The 19,834-nt window shown below is 49.6% G+C and overlaps 1 protein-coding gene across 1 annotated transcript in view; it reads right to left on the bottom strand.

The window, feature by feature from the left end:
- Positions 1 to 4,163: 4,163 nt before the first annotated feature.
- The window catches only part of LOC144733732 (IgGFc-binding protein-like), a 34,561-nt gene continuing 18,890 nt past the window's right edge, over positions 4,164 to 19,834 (bottom strand). Inside the window, exons 16-25 of the mRNA XM_078615755.1 lie at positions 18,644 to 18,936; positions 17,861 to 18,132; positions 16,919 to 17,118; positions 15,744 to 15,882; positions 13,846 to 14,030; positions 11,772 to 11,875; positions 10,641 to 10,940; positions 9,530 to 9,626; positions 7,958 to 8,141; positions 4,164 to 5,371 (exon numbers count right to left, since the gene is read on the bottom strand). Of these exons, the coding sequence (XP_078471881.1) occupies positions 5,238 to 5,371; positions 7,958 to 8,141; positions 9,530 to 9,626; positions 10,641 to 10,940; positions 11,772 to 11,875; positions 13,846 to 14,030; positions 15,744 to 15,882; positions 16,919 to 17,118; positions 17,861 to 18,132; positions 18,644 to 18,936 (1,908 nt within the window). The 3' untranslated portion in view covers positions 4,164 to 5,237. The remainder of the gene's footprint in view (positions 5,372 to 7,957; positions 8,142 to 9,529; positions 9,627 to 10,640; positions 10,941 to 11,771; positions 11,876 to 13,845; positions 14,031 to 15,743; positions 15,883 to 16,918; positions 17,119 to 17,860; positions 18,133 to 18,643; positions 18,937 to 19,834) is intronic.

Below are 19,834 nucleotides of genomic sequence, written 5' to 3'. Positions count from 1 at the left end.
GGCATAAATCAAAAAGTTATAGAAAATGGACCCCCTCCCCCGCAGATGTGGGGGTAAAAAGTTGATCCAACAGGTTTACAAAAATGGTCAACCCCCCCCCTCCCCCAAAAAAAGTCACTCCACCCACACCCCCTAAAAAGACATTGATTTTGTAGGCATGTATGCCTACACACCCTACATACAGTTGAGGCGAAAAAAGTAATTGATCCCCTCCTGAGTTTGTACGTTTGCCCACTGACAAAGAAATGATCAGTCTATAATTTTAATGGCAGGTTTATTTGAACAGTGAGAGACAGAATAACAACAACAAAAATCCAGAAAAACGCATGTCAAAAATGTTATATTGATTTGCATTTTAATGAGGGAAATAAGTGTTTGCCCCCCTCTCAATCAGAAAGATTTCTGGCTCTCAGGTGTCTTTTATACAGGTAACGAGCTGAGATTAGGAGCACACTCTTAAAGGGAGTGCTTCTAATCTCAGCTTGTTACCTGTATAGACACCTGTTCACAGAAGCAATCAATCAGATTCCCAACTCTCCACCATGGCCAAGACCAAAGAGCTCTCCAACGATGTCAGGGACAATATTGTAGACCTATACAAGGCTGGAATGGGCTACAAGACCATCGCCAAGCAGCTTGGTGAGAAGGTGACAACAGTTGGTGAGATTATTCGCAAATGAAAGAAACAAAAGAACTGTTAATTTCCCTCGGCCTGGGATTCCATGAAAAATCTCACCTCGTGGAGTTGCAATGATCATGAGAACAGTGAGGAATCAGCCCAGAACCACACGGGAGGATCTTGTCAATGATCTCAAGGCAGCTGGGACCATAGTCACCAAGAAAATAGTTGGTAACACACTATGCCGAGAAGGACTGAAATCCTGCAGCGCCCGCAAGGCCCCCCTGCTCAAGAAAGCACATATACATGCCCGTCTGAAGTTTGCCCATTAACATCTGAATGATTCAGAGGACAACTGGGTGAAAGTGTTATGGTCAGATGAGACCAAAATAGAGCTCTTTGGCATCAACTCAACTCGCCGTGTTTGGAGGAGGAGGAATGCTGCCTATGACCCCAAGAACACCATCCCCACCGTCAAACATGGAGGTGGAAACATTATGCTTTGGAGGTGTTTTTCTGCTAAGGGGACAGGACAACTTCACCACATCAAAGGGACGATAGACGGGGCCATGTACCGTCAAATCTTGGGTGAGAACCTCCTTCCCTCAGCCAGGGCATTGAAAATGGATCGTGGATGGGTATTCCAGCATGACAATGACCCAAAACACACGGCCAACGCAACAAAGGAGTGGCTCTAGAAGAAGCACATTAAGGTCCTGGAGTGGCCTAGCCAGTCTCCAGACCTTAATCCCATAGAAAATCTGTGGAGGGAGCTGAAGGTTCGAGTTGCCAAACGTCAGCCTCGAAACCTTAATGACTTGGAGAAGATCTGCAAAGAGGAGTGGGACAAAATCCCTCCTGAGATGTGTGCAAACCTGGTGGCCAACTAAAAGAAACGTCTGACCTCTGTGATTGCCAACAAGGGTTTTGCCACCAAGTACTAAGTCATGTTTTGCAGAGGGGTCAAATACTTATTTCCCTCATTAAAATGCAAATCAATTTATAAAATTTTTGACATGCGTTTTTCTGGATTTTGTTGTTGTTATTCTGTCTCTCACTGTTCAAATAAACCTACCATTAAAATTATAGACTGATGATTTCTTTGTCAGATGGGCAAACGTACAAAATCAGCAGGGGATCAGGAGTTGAAAATGGCGCACGTCCCGACCGGCCGCCATCTTGGCGGCCGGTCGGGACGCGCGCGAATTTCCCGCCCAGGCACCCGCAGCAGCAGCGGCGTCCTCTCTCCTCCAGCTCCGGCGCTCTCTCTCGATGGCAGCGAAGCAGCGACGTGATGTGCGTCCTGCTGCCCCGCCTGCAGCGCCATCTCCCTCCTTCACCGGGGCTGCAGACCCCGGGGCTGCCCTGAAGACGATTTTCCCGCCGTCCCCGTCGTGTGGAAGCGTCCAGGTAAGTTGTAGTAATCGCGCGCATTCTATACTGACTAGGATAACACCTAACGCTAGCCACTTCTAACACCAAATGTAATGGGTTCATTTTAGACGCACACACTTCTTGGGAGACAACACTCATTTATTAGAACAGTAAGTATATACTCACGTAGGTAAAAATAAAAAATAAAAATAATTGAAATAATAATAGAAATAAAATCATAAATCACGACGTTTCGGAGGCAACACAAGTCTCCGTCATCAGGTGGGACTGTCAGCTAGATTTACTGTCTCAAGTGAGGCAAAATTCCAAGAGACAAGCTCTTAAATACAAGTTAAGGGGGGAGGAAGGGGGAGGGGATTATCTGAATATGGAAGCCAATGAATGGAACGTGTTGGGGGGTGGGCGGGGCTAAAAGAGAACAATAGGTGCACATGTTGATGTTTTACCCGGTGTTGGTTGACAATCCAAATACAAAAAGGATGGCTTCGTGTACATCATCAAAGGTTTGTACACGAAGCCATCCATATATACAAACACAGACATAACTTCAACCGTGATGATGGGTACACACTGAGTAATTATTGGAAAAATGTTATTAACCATGCAAAAAAGATTTAACTACACATTTTGACCATCTTATTTGACAGGTACTATTCTATTTCGATTTAAAGCTTTTGTGACTGCAGGGATTCATCTTCTTGGTTCTTTCGGTAAAGTCACGTAGAAGGGAAATAATAAATACGACCTGATGACGACTTTGGTGTTTTTGATATCCAAGTAAAGAAAACCCCCATGGCCTACTATATATAAAGATTTCTAACATAATTGACACCTTTTTTTGTTACTGAGTGCAACTGTGAACAACAGCCATATCAGACAGTGCAATTTAATCGGCATAATCGGTTAACGCCACAGAATCGCTAATTAGCGATCCAAAACACCTAAGACGCCCTCTTTGACGTCACGACACCATATATGGGCAAAGACGTCCACTTGCAAGTGTTTGCTTTTATTTAATGTCCGCTGTTATCGTATTACAGCGCCCCCTCGTGGTGGTTATGGTGTTTACGATATCCAAGGCAAAAAACCATGTCCTATACACAAAGACGCTGTTGTCCAAGGATGTCTAACATCCTTTATACTTTTTTTTGGTATTGGGTACAACTGTGATCAACAGCCATATCAGACATTAGTACAGTCTAATCGGCATAATCATCGGTTCACTGAAACTCAAAAGACCGACTCCTCCGAAACGTGCGGTGACATTCGGAGATGTCCACGTGGTGCTCGGCATTTGAAGGCCCCCGGGAGACCAGAATCGATGAATACACTGACATTGTGTTTGGGAAGACAAGTTCCATATCCAGACAGCAGAGTGGCGAAGAACGGAGAATCTGTCCAGGAAGCAATGGTCTGGCAACTGTGGAGGGGGGGAGGCAAGGGCCAATCTAATCAAGTTGCGCTACAACCGGCTGCATCACCACCAGGCGGCGGCGATTCTGACCCCAAAATCGATAGAACGAACCCGTTGCATGTGTAGAGGTGGTACGTACCGGGGTGAAGCGAGCCATCGCGTAGCCGGTGTCTAAATCACTGTCCGCACATGGGTGGCTACACCGACGTCCGCATGAGCCCCATCCCTCGGGGGCAGAGGGCTATATAGGGCGGTGCGCGTGAGCGCTCGGGGAGTCGTTGAAGCCAGTGAAGAATGAAGACAGCAAGCTAGATAGGACCCTGGGACCCCTAGCCCCGCTGCCCTTATCAGGGCCGGGACTCTGTGTGGCTCAGTGGTGAGACCCTGGGTACTCGCGGCCCGACGTCCTTATCAGGGCCCGGTTTGATGGGCCAGTGGTTGAGACCCATACCCTGGCTAGGTCGGGTCAGATAGCCTCCTCTAGGAGGTACATAGCCGGAGGACCCGAGAGCGTAGCCGGTGTCAGGTACGCGTAGCCGTAGGCTGTGTTCCTAGGCTGTATAGATGACTGTTCTGTAGGGTGTTATAAATAAATACGTGCTGCCTCCGTCAACTCGTCTCCTGCAGTATTTACACCGTTACACATGAATCAAAATGCAAGAGCGTCGTCTGAGCCTGCGCTTATCAAGCAACCACGGCGAATGTAAAAATAAAAAAATAAGTCAGAAGACAAAGGACTGCTGCGATCTGCCTTTATATGTCGAAACCAAAGCCTCTGATACAATCACCGATACCCGCACCCCATAGCGCCAACGTGACCACGACCGTGACTACCACCGTGCCCGCCACCGTGAGCACCACCGTGAACCCCACTGCCACTGCGACTGCCTTCCAGGGGCATCTGCAGTGTTGACCGTCAATAGCAGTGACCATCTTCTCGACATCATCATCGTCACCACCATCATCATCATCGTTGTCGTCACCGCTAACACCAGCACTGTAATGTATGAAAAATCTTTAATCTACCAACGTAATCAATACCAATACCCACCATTTGCCACTAAGTGACGGTGACATCACCACTGCGCCTGTGCCAGGCCAGGTGCACTCTGAGGCCACGTGAAGTGTCGAAGGCTTTCGCTGCTGGCAGGAGGAGGTCATGTGACAGACCAAGGTGCCATGGGTTGACTGACTGAGATAACTGACAGATGCACCAGCTGTGCCCGCGGCATTGCCAATTAATCACCACCACCACTATTGCATCGTGCATCATAACTCAACGCCACCGTTCAGTAAGTGGAAGATTAACGATTGAACCACAGTCGTGCGACTGTGGCCGTGCAAACCAAAACCCATGGACCCATACAGCAAACCAACAGATATACCCTCAGAGACTCGTAGACATACGCAGAGACACACAGAGATACATTAAAGACAAGCCACAGCAGCGTGAATGTGGCCGTGCAACCCAAACTACGGACCCTCTAGCAGTAAACCAACGGCGGTCTGTGCTCCTTCAACGGAGGAGGAGCAACAGCGACATGACACGAACTCTCTCTGCTGAAGCCCTCTCGTCCTGGTGGCCAGGAGACCTCAACATTGGCATCAAGGTCTGTGTTAGTGATCGTGATGTTAATGGTGGTGTTGATGATGGTGGTGGTATTTATGGTAGTGGTGTTGAGAAATCATGGTTGGTTGATCTGGAGAAGTGAGACAGGGGCCGGTGTCCTCTGTGTAACGATGATGGTGATGTTGATGGTGGTGTTGATGGTGGTGTTGATGGTAGTGGTGTTGAGAGTTGATGGTGGTCTATCTGGAGTAGTGGGGAGACAGGGGCTGGTATCCGCTGCTCAAGGATCGCTTCTTGCGGTAGACGAGGGCGACCGCCACAATGAAGGCAGCGGCAATGACGGTGATCGGAGTCACGAACTGCGAAACGACCACTGTGGTGAGGAGAGAGAGAAAAGTGCACATCGTCACCATCACAACATCATCGTCACCATCACCATCATCACTACTGTCGTCAACATCATTATCATCGCTATCACTATCAACATCACTATTAACATCATTAACATCATCACTATGAACATCAATATCATCACTCTCAACAGTATCATCACTATCAACATCATCACCATCATCAACATCATTGTCATCACCAACATCACTATCAACAACATCATCACCAACATCATCACTATCACCATCACTATCAACATAGATTAAACAGTTTTCCTGTATATTATTTTCTTACCATTATAACCATTATAACCATGATCAGAATATGTATTTATACTGTAGAAATCTGATGAGCTATACAGTTCTTTTCCACAGATGTCTAGTAGGGGAACAGGGTCAGAACGTTACAACAACAAACAATACAAAAACACGATATTATATTCTTGGTTCTTTCGGTAAAGTCACGTAGAAGAGAAATAATAAAACAATAAAAATATAAAACAATAAAATTCTCACGACGTTTCTACTGCAACACTGAAAGAACCAAGAATATGAATTTCTGCAGTCATGAAAGCTTCAAATCAAAAACACGATAGTTTAATACTGCCTGCATTTCACACACACTTCACCAATACACTCACCACCATAGCGGACACAATCAAATCATCTCTCAATCTTCACCTCAACTCTCCTCACCCTCCTGCCACTCCTTGTAATACCCCTCTAACCGTGCCCGTTTACTTTCACACGTGTCCCCTGCTGAGGTCTCTCTGCCTGGCTGTGCTCACTTCGCATTAAATCCTCACCTCTGGACACTCTCCCCGGCTCGCTCATTCCGCACCGCAGCTCTCAAATCGCAACTCAATCTATCGAATATCACAAATTGCTTCTTTCTCTACCGGCTGTTTCCCCATCCTCTTCTTAAGACTGGGCAAAAATAACTCCCATTATATATATGAACCCCCCCCCCCTCCCAACTTAAACCACGACCCCCATCATACTATCATCCCATCACCAACTTGTCCACTTTCTCTAAGCTGCTTGAGCGCCCTGCGTTCGCACAGCTAAAGCCCAAACATCACCCCACGTCCAAGCTTCTGTCCTCGTCAAATCGGCTTATCACAAGCGTACTCTGCCTCGACCGCCCCCGCTTGCGTCCTCGATCGCATCCTGCATATCGCTGACTCCGGCTCAACAGTCGCCAGCCGTCATCACCCTTGACATCTCCGCTTTCAGCGCCATAAACCGCAATACACCCCCGTCGACCTTCTCTCCTCCCGATTTCGGCATCACTGGTGCGGTCGTCGGCCGGATGAAATATTTCGTCTCTGGCAGAGTACTCCGCCATTACATTTGGCAACTTCTCACCCCCTTGTTTCACGACGGGCTGCGGGCAACCCTCAGGGATCCGTTCTCAGACCACTTCTCTCCACAGCATCACCCATCGGACGACTTATCGATAATTTCGGTAAATCACTGTAATTTGTACGCCCGACGACACTTCTATTATGCCGCCTTCACCCCCCACCTAACACCTCTGGGGCTCGCACGTCTTCCCGACCACTCTTTCGCACACCCCAGCACTGCTTCTGGCCTCACAGTCTATCGTGCAAAGCTCGCAAATCTGAAGCGATCCTCATCGGTCACAGACAAGAGCCGGCCCCATTTTCACCGCCTGTAACTATTCGAATCGCTGGGTCTGCTGTTAAATTGACCGACCATCTCAAATTTCTGGGTGCCCACCATGGACTTCCATCCTGTCGTTCACACTAACCTGGTCATCGGCAACTGTATCTACCATTCATCACCACAGACGTCGCAAACGAACGTGGCTTGCAGCATCATCGGTTCACGCATCGACGACTGCAGCCCGGTACTCAACCGGCCCTCATGAAACAACCTGAGGACACTCCAACGTCTGCAAAACCCACCAGGCGCGCACTGTCCTCACCTCCCACCAACCGCGTCTGACCTCCGACTTTGCTCTCCGGACCCTCCTCTGGCTTCCCAAATCCCCATCAGTATCACCTTCAAAATCGCCCGCTTCTGTTACGATGCCTACAGGACTGGCCCACCCTCCGTAACCTCTCGGACCACCTGACGCCCCGCTCCCAAACCGCCACCGGAGCTCTCCACGGCTCGACCCGGGAGTTACTCTCGACACCAGAGAGAGAGTCAGGGCCACGACCGCCATGCGTGATTTCTTCGTTGTCTTGCCCTTTCCTCCACCTGGAATGCCACCATGCCCCTCCCCCTTCCACATTCGCAGTGCCTGACTCTTTGCCGACTTTTAAGCGCCTTCTCAAAAAAAACATCTATATTTAACTTTCACTTGAGCGGATCTCTGAGCTGGGCTCTGTGCCTCAAGGGTCGTTGCCCCCTTGGGCGAGTGAAAATTGCGCGCGTTATGAATTGGCATTATTATTCATCAAAATCACCCAAACACGTACAATTACGACAACTAAGCCATCCCCATCCTACCAAGAAAGCTGCCCATCATGTGGACGTTTACATCTCGCGGGTTAGGCCCTGCACTGGCTGGATCGGTGTGTTCGAGCGTCCATTACCGGTCGAGCGTCCGCGCTGACCGAAGACGAGCGGCCCGCGGGACACAGTGTGCATCGCCGACTCGACGATCTCCCCCATGGCGCCGGCACTCCTCCTGCGGCGGGCGCTTTTCACGCAGCCCTGCTGGCAACGTGTGCCCGCCTGGCCCGCCTTGCACACCAGCACGTCACAGTGCAGGAAGACCTGAGGGGGGGAGTGGGGGGGGACACGTGGGTCAGTGACGTTGCAGTACATGGACATGGGGGGATGGGGGGATGGGGGGACACGGGGGGGGGGGAGGATACGTGGGTCAGTGTGAACACACACATAGACCAGCACATCACAGCGTAGAGACACCTGAAAACACGGTTTAGCAGCAGAACGTCCAACTCCTGAGAGTGAGCAGCAAGGGCCAGATTGTTGGCATACGTGACATGTTTTACCAATGGGGAGCCATCCCTCAACCGCACTCAGGTATCGATCAGCTTCCCATTGTATCTGTACCAGACGGAAATACCTCTAGTACAGCCATGTAAAGCTTGGTTTAACACGTAGGGTTTCATGACCAATATTATCCGTAATAGGCTTTTTGGGTTAGATCGCGTAAATATATAAATGTGTCGTTAAACCCGCCACCACCCGACACAGCCAATTAGAAAGGTTTGTCACGTAAACAGAACGTGGCCAATTCATCACTAGTACAGCACTAGTGTATAGTGTAGTGTTTAGTGTAGCGCACAGTAGTGTATAGTACAGCACCAGTGTCTTGGAGAGCCAAGCCACAACATTTACTATCTGAGTACGACGTTTCGCCAGTAATTACAACAACTAGCTTCATCAAGCGACAGCCAGATTTATGGAGTTGTCCTCCTGTTTCGTTCCTTAAATAGAGGGGTAGATGTGATGACATCACTTGTGCGTTCTTCTTGCGCGAAGTTTGTAGCTATCCGAACGGATGAAATTATTTTTATTTCTCTCAATTTCGATAGATTCTCTTATTAGTCTTGGTCAGTTGTAACTAGATTTGCAAAACATCCGAGTCAGATTTGGCACAGGACATAAAATACAAAAAATGATATCTGGTACAAAAGATTACCGAAGCTATCAACAGAAGGTGTGTACCAGATTAATTGCACTTGCGGCAAATGCTATGTTGGGCAAACAGGACAAACGATCAGCACAAGACTAAAATAACAGAAAATAGATACTAAATACTCACAAATACAACTGTCAGCAGTGGCAGAACACGTGTGTCAACAACCTCCTGGCTCCACAAAATGGGGGTTTGGCCAGGAGATATCATAGACAGTTGTCCCCAACCCCGCCTCCACCTCACAGTGGCCTCCGGCAAAGGCTTAGTTTGTTTAATCAGGTTGTATGTTTTAGTAACGTAGTTGAAGGTGGAGGGCGGTGTGGTGGGTCACCTTCCCATCGCACGTGTCCAGAGCCCCCCACCCCCCCGCGCATTGGCTATCGCTCACAGCCAGCGTAGTGCTCCCGACCAGCGAGCAGCAACGAGGCGGGGGATTTGCCCCCCGCCAGTAAAGCACGCGCGGCTGACACGACGCACTCCCAACGTCTCGTGCACCCACCTGTTTGAACTCCCCAATGAAGGCAAAGGCGGTGAAGCTGATCTGGTTCTTCTTGAGGAAGCTGCTGTAGCTCTTCCACGTCGAGTCCAGCACACAGCTGTTGAGTGGGGGGGAGTGTGGGTGGGGGGGATAACATACAAAGACAAAGATCTCCCCTTGTAGCCTCACACAGACTCTTGGGGCAAGTGCTGTTAGCGGCGAGTAACAGCACTCCTACGAAGACCTGCATGGCACTTCAGGCGGTAGGTGGTCAGAACCACGCCCGGCCACCTTTGTATCTCGAGTGGCAACGTTCACTGTGCACCGCTACACCAGGTGCTCTGCTGCATGGCCTCTCCGCGTCCTGCCCTGTTCCTTCACACTTGCCTCTCCCCCTCGCTCGCGTGGCTTTTCCCCGGGTGCTCCGGATTCCTCTGACTCCTCCCACAAGTAGCAAATGCTCGTTATTAATTGGCCAAAGGAAAACACCCGAATATACAGAGGACTGCAGAGCTTTGGGCAAAAACTGTTTGCTTGCGCCGACTTGTTGCGCCTTCCCGCTCTTCTGTGCTTCTCTCCTGGAGCATCTGAGTCGCCCTCCCTACCCCCTCCCCGTCCCTTTCTTTCGCTACGAAAGCGAGCGGATACTGCCCAGTGGCGGCACAGAGTTACGAGTCGACGCTATTCCTCCAGTCGTAAATCAAAGATTACGATTGCGATTATTGAGTGAGGAGGCGCTCCGCTTTTCCCTCTTCCCCTCCATCCCCTCCATCCTCATCCCCCTGTCCCTTCTATCCCCTTTACTTCCCTTCCCTTTCCCCCATTATAAAAAAAAAATCCACGCTCCCACTCACGGTCGACACTTGGGTGGGGGCAGTTAGCCACAATTTATACACCCCCCCTCCTGCCATAAATACCCAGGGAGCACCGAGTTTAGGACCTTTTTTGTTCGTGAAGTTTCCATGACCCGCCCACCCCCTCTTTGTCAGCATTTACACTCTGTACCGGGCTCGTGTTGCATTACCGCAACCCCCCCCCCACGCCCCACACCTGCCCCCCAATTTGTATTTATGAATGAAACTTTGAAAACTTTAATAGAACGTAATAAAAACCAGGTGGCGCTTTCGTGTACCCGTTCTTGACGAGGTCGTATCGAATGGGGTTCTGGGGGTCCCCGTTGGGGGTTGCGTAGCAGTTCTCGGTGAAGAGCGTGACGCTCAGGTTGGACTTGACGGCGAGCTGCACGAAGATGTTCTCGTTCTCCTGTAAGTGCATGGGGTAGTCGCTCTTCTTGTACGGCAGCGCGAAGTGCTGCGAGTGGTACAGCTCGATGTTGAAGACGAAGTCGCCGAAGCCTGTCTCCGTCACGAAGATGCTGCCCGTGTCCGGCACGAAGTTCACCGCCAGGCTGCGGTGCTTGTCGTACTTACACCTGGAGAGCGAGAGACGATGATAGATGGTGGCAAAGATCGTAAAGATGAGATGGAGATGAGAGACGAGGATGATCACAGAGAAAGAGAGAGATAGTGGAGATGAAATTAAGATGAGAAACGAGAGTCAGGATGTTCACAGAGAGAGAGATCGTGGAGATGAGATGGAGATGAGAGATGAGGATCTTCACAGAGAGAGACAATGAGAGATGGTGAGAGAGATCATGGAGATTAGATGGAGATGAGAGATGAGGATGTCCACACAGAGAGATCATGGAGATGAGATGGCGATGAGATTCAAACTGGTCAGAAAGAGATTGTGGACATAAGAGATGAGGATGTTCACAGAGACAGACCGTGGAGATGAGATTCAATATGGTCAGACAGAGATCGTGGAGATGAGGTGGAGATGACGTGGAGATGATAGTCAGGATGTTCAAAGAGAGAAAGAGAGATGGCGGGAGTTACCGTATGTACGTATCTGGCAGCGGTGGCATCGCGATCACTCACTCTGGCTCGCCGCGTGAAGCCATCGAATGGATGGCGAACATCGACAATCAAACTGCAGCCGCTTCCACCCCCCCCCATACAACAATGAAGAATAAGAAGAATAAGATGATGATAAGAAAGCGAGGCGTTGAATGAGCAAATAGACTAGGGCACGTCCGTCACCTGTCAACATGGCCAGAGCAGTGAGGTCTCCCCGATGGCGGTGGGGGGGGGGGGAGAGTGGAGGTGGTCACTTTGAGCAGAGAGGTCGAGGTTATCCGTTCACTTTACATCGTCGTGGGTAAGAGCGCCGGGCATGGGGGGGGGGGGGGGGCAACACGTACGTGAGCGGGACCTCGACGTCGTTGAAGTTGCGGATGATGAGCTGGTTCCTGTTGGCCGACTTGAGGGTGAGCGTCTGAGAGAAGATCATCTGCGAATCCGTCTCCTGGGGGTGGGGGGGGGGGGGGAGAGTGACGGTAGCGAGACGAGTTATGGAGGTAACGTCGCCCGGAGGTTTTGGTGCTCCTCGTCGGCGTGGGTGGCGGGGCGGGTGGGGTGGGCGGGGAGAGGGGGGTTGGTGGAATGGGGAGTTTCTGAGTTTTGCTTGAACGCGCCGTACTATACACTACACTATTATACACTACTATACACTACACTACTATACATTACACTACCATATTATACACTACACTGTTATACACTACTATACACGACACTACTATACACTATTATACACTACACTACTATACACTGCACTACTATCTTGATTTGAAGCCTTCATGACTGCAGGAATCCATACTGATTGGTTCTTTCGGTAAAGTCACGTAGGTATAAAAGAAAGTAAATCACGACGTTTCGGGTGCAACACAAGCGTCCGTCATTAGGTAGGAAAGTGTGGCCTGCCGCTGAGGCAGACTGTTTTAAAAGGTTTGAAATGGGTGTAGCCCAAGGGTCATAAAGAAGTGGGCGGGGCTAGTGATGTTAATGTGAGAAATTAGCAGGTAAATGTAAGAACGGAGAGCGGCCTCCTCGACGAGGGCACGGAATGGCTATGTTAATGTGAGAGATTAGCATGTTAGTGTAAGATCGAAGAGTGGTGCAATCCAAAGGCATGAGGTTGCAATGCAAAGGACAGGTGAGCATGAGAGATCTAAGAGAGAGGCATAGATAGAGATACACACAGAGAGTCAGAAATAACAGCTGACATAGGCAGGTGGATGGAAACATCACAGTCAGTTAACCAGGTAAAGTCTTAACGACACTACTATACACTATTATACACTACACTAATATACACTACTATACACTACACTATTATACACTACACTACAATACACTACGCTTGTTCTGCCTCACGGCAAGTGTCTTGCATCCCGGCAGATGGGGGGCGTATGTACACAGGAATTTCCTGTTTTTGATGCTAAGTTTGGTCACGTGACCAGGAAGTTGCGAGTTAAGATTCCCGCTCAACCACACGGGCGTCGGCCATTACACACATAATTCAAGATGGCGGCACACATCGCATCCCAGTGAAGCCAGCCGCAATTGTCCATTGTGGGACTTTAAGAAGCATTGTCTGTAAGTTCGTTTATGTTCTTATAATATTGGCAATGCTGTTATAATGTTAGAATGACCGTTATAATTATGTAAATGCCTTTATAATGCTGTTAAATTGTTATGATAAATACGAGGCCTAGGTAACAACGAAGCCTGCAACTTTCCTTATTGTGAATGTTACTTGTAATTTAATAAGTCGAGTCAAACTTGTACCCAAGTAACTATATTGCGATCCTGAGAGCAAGGATGACGAAATATCTCATCCACAATTTAGTGTTATGTGTAATACTGTACATTTGGGGTGCAGTGTGATGAATACACGATGTGCCTTTATGTAACACAGCAGCTTATGCTCTTGTATAGTTATTTAGTGGTAATGTAGGGGCCTGGTCCATCCAGGGTCTATTGTTGAGAAACATGTTATCTAAGACAATGTTCTGATGCTGTGGTGTTTATTAATTGTGTTGGTGTTTCCGGGTATTAACATATGCTGTATCTGTACTGTTTCTCACCAGTTTTACCTCGTTAAACTCAATAAATGACGTTTGCAGTCGGACGTTCATCCTGGCTACGAGGGTTTATTGGACGCGAGTTTAACTCCTCGGATAGCGGTGCAACGCAGCGCACAGCGAGGCCGAGACAACGCTACTATACACTACGATACTATACACTACTATACACTACTATATACTACGTTACTAGACACTATAATACCATACACTGCACTACTATACACTACACTACTATACACAACACTACCATACACTATTATACACTACACTACTATACACTACAATACACTACACTACTATACACTACGCGACTATACATTCCACTACACGACCACACGCATCGCACCTGGTACACGACGCCGCAGTCCATGATGGCAATGTCGAAGACGATGAACTGGCCATCGTCGAGCGGCGAGCAGCCCGGGAGTGAGCCGTCGTTGAGCGTGAATTGGTTTGCGTTGTAGGTGCTCACCAGCACCTTGGGGATGCGGGCCGACATCCGCTCATTCTGGCACGACAGCTCCAACTCGGCTGAAATGGGAGAGAGCAACGGATCGTCAGCCGTCATCGGTCATCGCCTTCATTAGTGTCGTCTTCACCGTCATCTTAGCATCACCATCATTGTCTTCATTAATGTCGTTGTCACCGTCGTCGTCTTCATTAGCATCACCATCTTCGTCGTCTTCATTAGCGTCGCCGTCACCATCTTCGTTTTCATTAGCGTCGCCGTCACCATCTTCGTCGTCTTCATTAGCGTTGCCGTCACCGTCATCATCTTCATTAGTGTTGCCATCACCATCATTACCGTCCTCGTCTTCATCAGCGTCAACGTCTTCGTCGTCTTCATTAGCGTCGCCATCTTCGTCGTCTTCATTAGCGTTGCCATCACCATCTTCATCGTCTTCATTAGCACCGCCGTCACCATTTTCGTCGTCTTCATTAGCGTTACCATCACCATCTTTGTCGTCTTCATTAGCGTCACCGTCACCATCGCCGTCACTCCCGTCAACATCAGCTTAACGTCGAGGGTCAGGCTTTTTGTTAATCGGCAAATGGGAGGAGGGTCACAGAGAGAATGAGAGGCCTAGCAGTTTTGGGTTAGAGAGGCGAAGCAGAGTCTCTGATGTGTGTCAGAGACTCCTCCGCAACCTCCGATTAGCATGGTTGGCTACATACGGTGCGAAAGAAGTTAAACATGCATATATACATCATCGACAGGAGGTACAAGAACAATGGGCTTGTATAATGTGCATGCACAATGTATGTTGATTACCATATAAATAACTCAACCGGCAATGGATACCAATTGTCATTTATATGCATTAATTAATCCCCCCACCCCACATTGCTCAAGAAGTGCTCACAAGTTATGCCATCACATCTATCTCTCTAATTAAGGAACGAAACAGTAGGATTTCTCGACAAATCTGGTTGTTGCCCAATGAAGCTAGTTGTAATTACTGGCGAAACGTCGTACTCAGATTGTAAACGTTGTGGCTTTGCTCTCCAACACACCGGTATGCTGTACTAATACCGAATTGGCATGTTCTGTTCACGTGACAAACCTTACGAATTGGCTATGTCGGGTGATGGCAGGTTTAACAACACCTGTATTATGGATGATATTGGTCGTGAAGGCCTATGTGTTAAACATACATCATCAGCATCATCGTAATTTTTCATATTCTTATAATAATAATAATGACATTTATAACACACCAAAACTTTGCAGACAAGTAAACAACTCAGCCAAGCTCAGGGCTGCTCCAATGCCCCGACCCAACAAGATAGAGGCCCATAATAGAGGTTTTTGGGTTAGATCGCGTAAATATAAATGTTGGTAAACCCGCCACCACCCAACACAGACAACTCCTAAGGTTTGTCACGTAAACAGAACATGCCAATTCGTTACTAGTACAGCACACCGGTGTGTTGGAGAGTAAACCCACAACATTTACAATTCGAGTACCATGGCGTTTTGCCAGTAATTACGAGCATCATCAAGCGACAGCCAGATTTGTGGAGAAATCCTGTTTCGGTCTTAAATGGAGGGATAAATGTGATGTCTTCACTAGTGAGCCAATCAGGTGCCAAGGCCAGAGGCCTTTAGATGTTTTTAAAAAGTCAGAATGCATTCCACAGCGAGGGGGTGACAGCAAAGAAACCGACGTGAGGCTGTGACAGAGATCCTCGGTGTCCGAAGCGGTGTGTGTATGTGTGCCGTATGTGTGTGTGTGGACCCACCGGGGTGACATCCCAGAATTCCGTTCTTGATGAAGCAGACTTCGTTGCCCAAGCACCCACCAAGGTCGTCCGAGATGTTGTACTGCGAGTAGCAGGTGTAGTGGTGCGAGCAGTCCCACGACCACCACTTCTCGCCCACCTGCACCACAGGACAAAAGGACAAAGATCCCCCATGTAGCCTTAACAGACCATTGGGGCAAGTGCTGATAGCGAGCAGGATCAGCTACAAAGTGGGTGGGAGGCCAACATCACGCCCGTCCGCCTTTGTCTCTCCAGTGGCAATGTTTTTACACACCGCTACACCAGGTACTCATTTGAGGCTAGGGCTGGCCCAGGATCAATTCAGATTATCATCACTAGTGTTGATAGCCGTGAGCGGGAATCAAACTCGATGTCGCTGGGTAGCGTCGTGGACACAACCGCTCCCTACAGGACAAGCACACACGCACACAAACCACATTTATTTTGCCTGTGGGGTTGCGGGAGGGAGCTGAAAGGATAGAAAACGTAATTTGGGCTCTTTCAGAACTTATTTAAAATCAAAGCATAGGAGAAAATTCCAGAGTTGTAAAGGCCCCAAGGGACAGTAGATGAATTATGATGTGACGCAGATGAAGTAAACTAGGCCGCATCTCGTGGTAGAAGAATGAAGTTCTGAGCACAGATGAGGCAGACTAGGCCTCACGGGATGGTAGATTAAGATCTGGGCACAAATGAAGCGGACTAGGCCTAACGGGATGGTAGATTAGGCTTTGGGCACAAATGAAGCGGACTAGGCCTAACGGGATGGTAGATTAAGATCTGGGCACAAATGAGGAAGACTAGGCCTCACGGGATGGTAGATTAGGCTTTGGGCACAAATGAAGCGGACTAGGCCTAACGGGATGGTAGATTAAGATCTGGGCACAAATGAAGCAGACTAGGCCTCAAGGGATGGTAGATTAAGATCTGGGCACAAATGAAGCAGACTAGGCCTCACGAGATGGTAGATTAGGATCTGGGCACAAATGAAGCAGACTAGGTCTCCTGGGATGGTAGATTAGGATCTGGGCACAAATGAAGCAGACTAGGCCTCACGAGATGGTAGATTAATATCTGGGCACAGATGAAGCAGACTAGGCCTCACGAGATGGTAGATTAGGCTCTGGGCACAGACGAAGCAGACGAGGCCTCACGGGATGGTAGATGCCGTCCATGGTGCAACCGCAGTTGGCCGCGTCCACGCAGGCGCCGTCGTGCAGGAAGAAGCCTGGGCTGCACTCGCACGCCTCGACGCACGGCTGATTCTTGGGGCACGCGGCATTGGAGAAGCCGCACGCGCTCTGGCACGACGACGCACACGCCTTGTACGCGCTGTTTGCCGGGCAGCTCAGCGCTGTCGGGGAGCGGGAGGTGCCGGGGCGGGGTGTAGGTGGGGAGGAGATTGAAGTCGTTGGATCAATTGGTCATTTAGAACTTAGAACTTAAACCAGGCAAGCAGGCATCGTATGTGGCTCCCTGGGCGCCATGGTGGCAAGGAGATGTTAAACACCTCGCCTGTTACAGAAACACACGTTTAGACTATTTAGATGAATTTTTCTTAAAATAAATGTCCAAACAATAAGCCACTTTGTTGAGCTATTATTAGTGGCCAGGTCGCTGTTGCAAAATAAGTTAATGCCTCAGTGGGGCTTCGTCTGATAGGATGAGGATGGTTTAGTTTTATATGTATGTGTTTGGGTAATTTGTTTACCTTTTTTGAACTCACGCATTTCCATCATATTTTTGTATTGTTTGTTGTTGTAACGTTCTTACCCGCCTGACTGGACATCTGTGAAAAAGAGCTTTATAGCTCATAGGATTCCTCCAGCAGTATAAATACATATTCTGATGCCGAGGAGGTCGTGGGTTGGATCCCAACTCTGATGCCTGTATATTTGGAGTTTGCATGTCTCTCTCTCCCCGTGGGCTGCGTGGACTTTTCTCCGGGTTCCTCTGGTTTTTTCCCTCTACCTTTAGAAACAGAGCATTTGCCCCTTTATACATTTCGACGTGACAATCCATGCTCGACCCCGAGTGATCGCCGCTGCCAACAAGGATAACGATGATAACATCGGAAGGAAGCAAAAAAAACTCACAGCAGCCGAGGGCATCCCTCCACTCTCCGGGCCGGACTCCGCTGGCCAGGCACGCGTCGAAGTACTCCTGCAGGTGGGAGCAACGCAGCTCGTTGCTAAGCGCCGTGAGCGCCAGGTCAAAGACGCAGTTGCTGTGGTAGGGGGCCGGCGGCACCGCCTGGAAGCAGGCGGCAAGCGGAGAGGTGGCGCTCTTGAGGGGCGCGCAGAGGAGGGACGCCTTATCCTTGCTGTTCTTGTCGGGATCCACGACGCGACCGTAGTCGAAGCCACAGCTGCCAAGGGAAGAGAGAGAAAGGCACGGGGGATGCCATCACCACCTGCCCGTTCCTCGCCACCCCTCCCCAAATAAATCTGGTGCGAAGTTTCTGCTCGGGACCGAGCATTGAGGTGGCACACTCATCTCTCTCTCTCTCATCTCTCTCTGTCCAATCACAGCACTATGGTGGGGCAGAGTGTATACATAGGAAATGTGTATATATACATATATAGGTATAGGCAGACCTCGCTTAGCGCTCAAGATGCGTTCCTGGAGAAGGTGTAGGGGCATGTTTTCATGTTAAGAGTCAAGTGGTAGGGGTATGTATGTGATTGGGTAAGGGTCATGGAGTAGGGATATGTCTTTGTGTTAGAGTCAAGCGGTAGGGGCAATGTGTTTGTGTTAGAGTCAAGCGGTAGGGGCAATGTGTTCGTGTTAGAGTCAAGGTGTAGGGGTATGTGTTCGAGTTAGAATCAAGTGGTAGGGTCATGTGTTCGTGTTGGGGTCAAGCGGCGGAAACGACTCACGCCGAGTTGTTGCTGGCGACTGGGAACTGCCAGGAACTGCCGAAGGTGTAGGCGGTGGCGTGCAGCTCCCCATCGGACCCCACGAAGTCGTCGCCCGGGTCGCCATTGAAGTCGCCGCAGAGGCCGCTGAGGTTGCGCGCGTAGTACGCCTTGAGGCGCAGGTCCACGTAGCTGTAGCCGTCGTACTTGACGGTGAGCCCCGCCGCCGGGAAGGAGAGCACCGCGAAGTTGCCGGCCCTCACCACCGTGCCGTTGGGCAGGCCCACGGGGAGGCTCACACTCTCGTCGTTCACCTGGTCGGACGCACGAGATGTTAAATTCCTCGCCTGGTACGCAGGAGGTCGTGGGTGCGATCCTGACCATGACGACGCCTTTTGCTGTATATTTGGAGTCTGCGTCTCTCTCTCATCATCATCACGGCGGGTAGGAGATGTTAACTCCATCGCCTGGTACACAGGAGGTCGTGGGTTCGATCCTGACCCTGACGATACCTTTTTGCTGTGTATTTGGAGTCTGCGTCTCTCTCTCTCTGGATCTTTCTCCGGGCCCCCCTCCGGGTTTTCCCTCCACGCTCAGAATCGACTTGACCACACGTTCAGAGGATTTGTTTGCCGCTGTAAATTCCCACATGATGATGGTGTTGACGTTAAGCCACCAGTTTCGTTCAGCTGCTGTCATTCGTGATAGCTAGGTCGCTTCTGAGATGAGAGCTACACAGCCCAGTGGAGCCTTATCCTGCACACCTTCCATCTCCTGGAATCCTCCATTTACAGTTACCTCCCTCCCATTGGCTGAGATGATCGAGTTTTCGCTTGGTCGTTTCCATCTGCTCACGTTCTTCCATTCTCCCTGACTTGATCGGTCCCCTGAACATCACTCACCCATCGTCTCCTCCATCTCCTGGTCTCGTCCGTATCCTGGAATCCTCCCTCTGGTTGCCCTCTGCCAACTGATTTCCTCCACCCACATTGACCTCCATCTACATCGGTGGAGGCGAGGCTATGGGCTGATGGACCTGCTGAAGATGATGCTGAAAGTGGAGGCGAGGCTATGGGCCGGTGGACCTGCTGCTGATGATGATGTAGGTGTAGGCCAGGCTATGGGCTGGTGCAGCTGATGATGATAATGATGTTGGTGGATGGGAGGCTATCGGCTCATGGACCTGCACACTGAGGAGGGAGAGGCCCCTGT

The sequence above is a fragment of the Lampetra planeri genome, chromosome 48 (assembly GCF_965212315.1).
Source record: "Lampetra planeri chromosome 48, kcLamPlan1.2.h2, whole genome shotgun sequence".
Classification (NCBI taxonomy): domain Eukaryota; kingdom Metazoa; phylum Chordata; class Hyperoartia; order Petromyzontiformes; family Petromyzontidae; genus Lampetra; species Lampetra planeri.
The sequence above is the reverse complement of the archived record's forward strand: the minus strand, read 5'-3'. Positions and strand labels throughout refer to the sequence as shown.